This window comes from Apaloderma vittatum, unplaced genomic scaffold (assembly GCF_000703405.1).
Source record: "Apaloderma vittatum isolate BGI_N311 unplaced genomic scaffold, ASM70340v1 scaffold30841, whole genome shotgun sequence".
Taxonomy (NCBI): Eukaryota; Metazoa; Chordata; class Aves; order Trogoniformes; family Trogonidae; genus Apaloderma; species Apaloderma vittatum.
In genome coordinates this window covers 4,558-11,045 of record NW_009698998.1, presented here as the reverse complement: position 1 = coordinate 11,045, position 6,488 = coordinate 4,558, and the positions used below count along the sequence as shown (strand labels likewise).

At 58.4% G+C, this 6,488-nt stretch overlaps 2 protein-coding genes across 2 annotated transcripts in view; one reads left to right on the top strand and one right to left on the bottom strand.

Moving 5' to 3' along the window:
* Positions 1–8: 8 nt before the first annotated feature.
* Positions 9–5,340, top strand: FTSJ3 (FtsJ homolog 3 (E. coli); the record flags this gene model as incomplete). Its single annotated transcript, XM_009878218.1, has 19 exons — positions 9–18; positions 193–272; positions 455–554; positions 639–833; positions 916–1,031; positions 1,541–1,645; positions 1,879–1,979; positions 2,061–2,141; positions 2,234–2,389; positions 2,726–2,861; positions 2,970–3,175; positions 3,288–3,408; positions 3,508–3,601; positions 3,808–3,955; positions 4,058–4,134; positions 4,304–4,406; positions 4,545–4,728; positions 4,833–4,927; positions 5,151–5,340. Coding segments are annotated over 19 exons (2,298 nt in total), but the record flags the coding sequence as incomplete, so codon positions are not given.
* A 208-nt stretch (positions 5,341–5,548) lies between these two features.
* LOC104280545 (alpha-2-macroglobulin-like protein 1) overlaps positions 5,549–6,488 on the bottom strand; it is a gene marked incomplete at its 5' end in the record, with an annotated part of 5,486 nt that continues 4,546 nt past the window's right edge. Inside the window, one exon of the mRNA XM_009878219.1 lies at positions 5,549–5,691. Coding sequence (XP_009876521.1) covers positions 5,549–5,691 — 143 coding nt within the window. The remainder of the gene's footprint in view (positions 5,692–6,488) is intronic.

Genomic DNA, 6,488 nt, shown 5'->3' with positions numbered 1-6,488 from the left:
TTTCTAGCTTGATCATTGGTGAGTGATGGCACCCAGAGGGAGCAGACTAGGGTCCCTGGATGTGGCCAAAAAAGAGGGATCCCAGATTGGGGATCCTGGTAGAAGGAGAGAGTGGTTGGGGAGGCCACGTGGGAGATGGGCTTGAGCCCAATTTTACGAGATTGTGACGTTGATGTATTTCCCTTACACCAGGGGTTGACTTGGTCCCCATCAAGCCCATTCCCAATGTGGTGACGCTGCAGGAGGACATCACCACTGAGAAATGCCGCCAGGTACGAGCCCGTCTCCCCTTCCTGGGACGTCACGTGTCAGCGTGAGTCTTCGCGGCTCCGGGCATCACCCCGCCGGCTCGGCTGGGCTTTGCTCAGGGCCAGGATGGAGGCAGGAAGCTGAGGTGTTGTGGTGATGAATCCCACAGTCGTCAGTGGGATTCACGTGTCTTCCCATCCCTCAGGCCCTGCGCAAGGAGCTGCAGACATGGAAGGTGGACGTGGTGCTCAATGACGGAGCACCCAACGTGGGCGCCAGCTGGGTGCATGATGCCTACTCCCAAGGTCTGCTTGGGGGGGGTACGAGGGCGGGGGGCAGTAGTGTGGGTGGTGACAACCACTGACTGCTCTTCTCCCACTCCTCTCCAGCCAATTTGACTCTTATGGCTTTGAAACTGGCCTGTGAATTCCTCTGCAAAGGCGGCTGGTTCATCACCAAGGTTTTCCGTTCCCGGGATTACCAGCCTCTCCTCTGGATCTTCCAGCAGTTCTTCCAAAAGGTCCAGGCCACCAAACCTCAAGCCTCCCGCAATGAATCTGCTGAGATCTTTGTGGTGTGCCAGGGTGAGCAGCCGGGGGAACTTGCAGCCGCTGGAATGGGATTGGGGGAAAACCCTCTGTGATAGCTCTGATTCCTCTGTCCCAGGTTATCAGGCTCCGGACAAAATCGACAGCAAGTTCTTCGACCCAAAATATGCTTTCAAGGAGGTGGAGGTTCAGACTAAATCCGTTAGCGAGCTGGTCAGCAAGAAGAAGCCAAAGGTACAAGTGAAGCCAAACACACATGAGTGGGACGCAAGATTAGGGTCAAAGAGGTTGTTCTCAGGTTGAAGAGATTGTGCTCAGGAGAATGAAAGGTGGGGAGGTGAAGCAGTGGAAGAGCCAGGTTTGGGAAGGTTTAGAGTCTGCAGTGATGGGGAAAAGGTGATACAAGTCATGAGGCTGGAGATGGACTGGTAGAACCCTTCCTGCAGTGGCTGGCTGCTGGGTTTGTGTCTCTGAGGTGTCTTTAGGGCACAGGACAGCAATGACCATGACAACTGGTCTCAGCTGGGCTTGAAGCTGACACAAACCTCTGTCACTGTTACCTCTTGGAGTCTGAAGTGGGACTGGGAGACGCTTTGGAGCCGGCAGGCTGGGGCCGGCTGGCCTGCCTTAGGCACGTTTATGCTGCAGCAATCCACGAGTTATGTGACGTCGTTTGTCCATTCAGGGTGGCTGAAGCTGCTTTCGAGCCCTGCTACGGCTCACACAGCTGCTTCTTCCTTTAGGCTGAAGGCTACGCAGATGGTGACATGACCCTCTACCACCGTTTCACCCTGATGGACTTCCTGAAGGCCCCTAACCCCGTGGATTTCCTCTCCAAGGCTAATGAGGTCAGTGCCTGAAGTGAGGGGGACCTTGGTGGCCTCTCAGATGTCCCCAGGAGCATAAAAAAAGGTAGCCAGGTGCCCTAGGCATGGCCCCGTTCCTTTTCTCGTGGAAGTGAGGCAGAGCAGAGCCTGCCTAGAATTTATCCAGCTGTGTCTGTGTTTTATAAGTTGATTATTCTTATCGAAGGAAGGGATTTGGCATCCGTGCTCAATTAATTCCCCACTGCTCTATCCAGATCACACTGGGGGATGGTGAGCTAGAGAATCACAGTTCCACCACGGAGGAGCTGCGTCAGTGCTGCAAGGACATCCGCGTGCTGGGACGCAAAGAGCTCAGGTACTGGGCGCAAGGGAGGGACTGGGACAGGGCGTTGCACCGCACCTGTGGGTGTCTCTAGTGGTTTGTCTTCTCGTACAGAGCCCTGCTCAACTGGAGGACAAAGTTGCGGCGTTTCTTGGCCAAAAAGCTGAAGGAGCAGGCGAAGGAGCTGGATATCAAGTAGGAATAATGGAGCTGCCCCAGAGCGGCCACGCAGTGGGTTGGGCTCACATCCAGGAGAGGTGGTCTGAGCTCCTCCTTCATTTTGACAGCCTGAGCTCTGGCGAAGAGGAGGAAGGCAGAGAGGAGGAGAAGAAGGAGAAGAAAGCGTCATCAAGAGCAGCAGATGATGAGGTGAAAGAAGAAGAGGAGGAGGTGGAGCTGGCATTGGCAGAGATGAAGGCCAAGGAGCTGGCAGAGTTAAAGAGGTAAGAAGAGGTCAGATGAGGAGAGGTGGGGGAGCGCTGAGGGAAGCTCTGGCCATGGGGACAGAGGGTGGCAGTGTCAGAGCCTTTCCTGCTGGTGACAGTGCGTGGGGTTTGTGGTTCTGGGGCCCTCGGGGTTGTCTGCTCCTCCAGGTGGATGAAGCAGCTGTTCCAAGCTGGTGTGGGCCCCCTCAGTCCCGGGGTAGGGGATCCCTCGCAGGGGGGTGGCAGTGCTGCTGAGGAAGATCTGACACCCGTGTGGCTGTGGGTGAGCCACTGGGATGGGACAGTCGGAGGGAGGGGGACAGTGTCACCTCATTCCTTTGCCTCTTTCTCCAGGAAGAAGAAGAAGATCCTGAAGGAACAGCGGAAGCAGCGTGAGCGTGTAGAGCTGAAGATGGATCTCCCTGGTGTCTCCATCGCTGACGATGGTGACACCGGCATGTTCTCCCTCCGGACTATCCAGAGGACCCCGGTGCGTGGGGCAGGGCACAGCCAGGCTCCCCGAGCCATCGGGACAGGGACAGTGACGGGCGTGGGGCTGTCAGGCTGTGGCTCCTGACCCATCTCTCTCACGTTGCAGCTGCTGAATGAGGTGACCCGGGGGGACATGACATCGGCAGATGCCCTCCTGGAGCTAGAACCTGGAGACGACGACCTTTATATCTCAGATCGTGAAGAAGACGATGACGTGTCCCTGGCCAGTGATCTGGACCCAGAGGAGCTGCTTGAGATAGAGGCTCGTCAGCGCCGGCTGGAGCGGGAGAGGCGAGAGCAGGGTGTGAAGAGGTGAGAGCTGGGAGAGACCTCCCTGGGACAGAGGCTTTCTCTGGAGCAGCTCCGGAGTCTGACACACCCTGTGCTGGCTGAGGGACACTGATCCTGCCGCTCTTTGTCACAGGAGGAAGGTTAAGCAGAAGGAAGAGGAGGAGGAAGGGGAGGAAGAGGAGAATCCCCTGCTGGTGCCTCTAGAGGAGAAGTCAGTGCTGGAGGAACGGCAAACCAGCCTGTGGTTTGGCAAGGTGAGTCCTGCTGGGCCAGAAATGATGGAGCCGCCTCAGGCTTGGCACCTCCCCCTGGTCTTCTCCTGTGTCCCCTGACCCTGTGCTCCCTGTCCCCAGGACGCCTTTGCCGGCATTGAGGACGATGCAGATGAAGACCTAGAGCTGGGGCAGTCGCGGATGTTGGCTGAGAGACAGCGCGAGTCTCAGAGAGGTTGGTGGAGGGGGCACAGGGGGACCAAACCTCTATGGGGATGCTGCTCTGAGCAGGACCAGACACGTCCAGGGGTTGTTTCCAGTCCGTATGGTTACACAGTTAACGAGCCGACGTTAGCGTAGTCTTCATGAGCTGGGTCTAAAGGAATGATCTGCCCTGGGTCTGCTTCAACCCATTCTCACCCAGTGGTTCCTGTTCCCCAGACAAAGCAACGAAGAAAGAGTCGAAGAAGAAAGTTCCCCAAGAGGAAGCTCCAGCTGAGCCCCTGCCTGCTGCAGACACAGGGCCCGATGCTGGTAAAGTGCAGGATGAGCAGAGCAGCGATGACGACAGCAGCAGCGACGAGGAGAGGTGAGGACTGAGAGGGGGCTGCCCTGGGTGTTCTTCCCCCAGCTCCGCAGTCCTAGAGAGCTGGGAGGTGAGGACCCTGGCCCTGACCACTCCTCTCCACAGGCCACCGACACTGGTGGGGAGGAAACGGGGCCCTGTTGAGCCATGTGGCTTCGAGATAGTGCCCATTGTGGACCCAGGTGAGTTGGGGGATGATGTCTGGACCCACGTGAACCCAGTGCTACCCTGTGAGCTCCTCTCAAGGGAGAGGACACAGGTTCAGACCGTGCTTGTCTGGGCTGCCAGGGCTGCTCCCTGGGTTTCAGGCTGCTTTGCAGATAGGCTAAGCTTCAGTCTGTCCACATGCAGTGAAAAAAGCCCGTGTCCTGGACGCAGAGGGCCTGGCACTCGGCTCCATCATCGCCACCTCCAAAAAGGCCAGACGGGACCTAATTGATGACTCCTTCAACAGGTACTTGGGGCTGTGGGTGCTGGAGGGGCAGCAGTGCTTCTTCTCCCAACAGGAGATGGGCCCTGGGGGTGGCAGATATGTTGGTGTGGAGACCCCATGTCTTGCTCCCAGCTCACCCGAGTTTCCTCCCCTCTCCAGGTATTCCTTCAACGAGGATGAGGGGGAGCTGCCGGAGTGGTTCACAGAGGAGGAGAAGCAGCACCGGCGCAAGCAGATACCCGTGGACCGGCAGACGGGTGAGGCGTATCGGCAGCGCGGGCGCGAAATCAACGCCCGCCCCATCAAAAAAGTGGCGGAGGCTAAAGCCCGCAAGAAGCGGCGGGTGAGTGAGGCTGTGGACCCGAACGGGCACTCTGCTCCCCTTCCCGGGTGCTTCGTCCCTCCTCTGCTCCTCCTCCTCCTCACTCACCCTCGCTGTCCCCACAGATGCTGAAGAAGATGGAGCAGATGAAGAAGAAAGCGGAGGCTGTGGTGAGCACGGTGGATATCTCGGAGCGGGAGAAGATGGCCCAGCTGCGGCGGTGAGTGACCAAGCCAAGATCCAGACCCTTCGTGTTGTCCTGGGCTGGACCAGGGCACAGGAAGCGGGGGCAGAACAGGCACGGGAACCCCTTCTTGGGGCACAAAGGCCCAGAGGAGTGGTGGGACCCCGTATCGATCTTTGGATACGTCCCAAAACCAAACTGCTGGAGCTGGGCTGGCATCTCGGTCTCACCTTTTTACCTTTTTGCCCTTTTCCCACAGCATCTACAAGAAGGCTGGGCTGGCCAAGGAGAAGCGCCAGGTCACCTACTTGGTGGCTAAGAAAGGCGTCGGACGCCGGGTGCGCCGTCCTCCTGGCGTCAAGGGCCAGTTCAAGGTCGTCGACAGCCGCCTGAAGAAGGATGTGAGGGCTCAGAAGCGCAAAGAACAGAAGAAAAAACACCACAAGTGATGTGGGACTGGCCTCTGTCCTCAGCAAGGGACTCAGTTCTGGGGCAGGGCCTGGCGTTCCTCTTGTCCCGCCACAGCCTCTGGAGCAGCCGTCTCACGCTGCTGCTCTCCTCCGTCGTGGGGACAGGGCTGTGACTTGGCCACGCATTGGTCTTAGCCTGTGCCTTGATATGACATTGCCCTCTGCCCTCCGGTGGGGCAGGGAGGGTTTATTTGGCCTCGACCTCCTTCCCGTGCTCGCTGCATGGCTGCGTCTCTGGGTCTCTCACCACAGCCGGCTCCTCCCCTGCGGAGAAGGCGTTAGTGTCCCCGACGGTGGGTGCTGAGGCCGAAGTCAGGCGGGTGTTTGTCTCTGCGTGGTCATGGCAGAATTAAACTGTGCTCTGAGGCTGCACCAGGACGTGTCCTGCGTCTTGGTGAGGTGAGGGGCCTGTCCTGTGGGCTGCCATGTCCCTTCGTGCACCCTTTGGCAGGCGGAGAGAGGACCCTTGGGGCAGGTGCGTTCTGTGCATCTTCACAAATGCCTCGGAGAATGTGGCCACCCTGTTTTATCTCTGCAAAACTGAAAGTGACTCTCTCCCCTGGCAGCCAGCCTGACACCCGCCCTCCCTGCCCCAACCAACAGAGCAGCTGCCCCGGCAGCACCCCCTCCGGGAGTGGGACCCTGCAAGTTTAAGATAAAAAAAGACCAAGAGAAAACACATTCTGGAGCAAATGTATTTATTTAGACCCAAGGTGGGGGCTGGAGTAGCACCGTGACTCCTGGGGGAAGAACAAGATGGGGTGAGCGGTGGTGGGGACCTGCTGGGGAGGGGCTGGGCAGTCAGTGTCACAGGAGCGAGGAGATCTTGGTCCTGTTCAGCGCGTGCTGCACGAGAAGTGGCCGAGTCCAGGGCAAAGTGGGCCGTGCTGGTGGGGCTGTGGGCAGCTCAGCCTTGTTCTGCCCCCAGGGAGGGTTCAGGCCGTGGTTGGGGTGGAAGCAGGGGGCAGTATCCCCCTCCTTGGTGGCTGAGAGCGTCGGGGTGAGCGGAAGGAACCAGCTGCCAGGCGTTGGGCTGTACTAGGAGTTTTCCTGCTCCTGACTGTCGGCATCTTCAAAATCAAGTTTGGGTGGTGTGAGAGGGGCCCCTTAGTTCCCCCCACACCTCA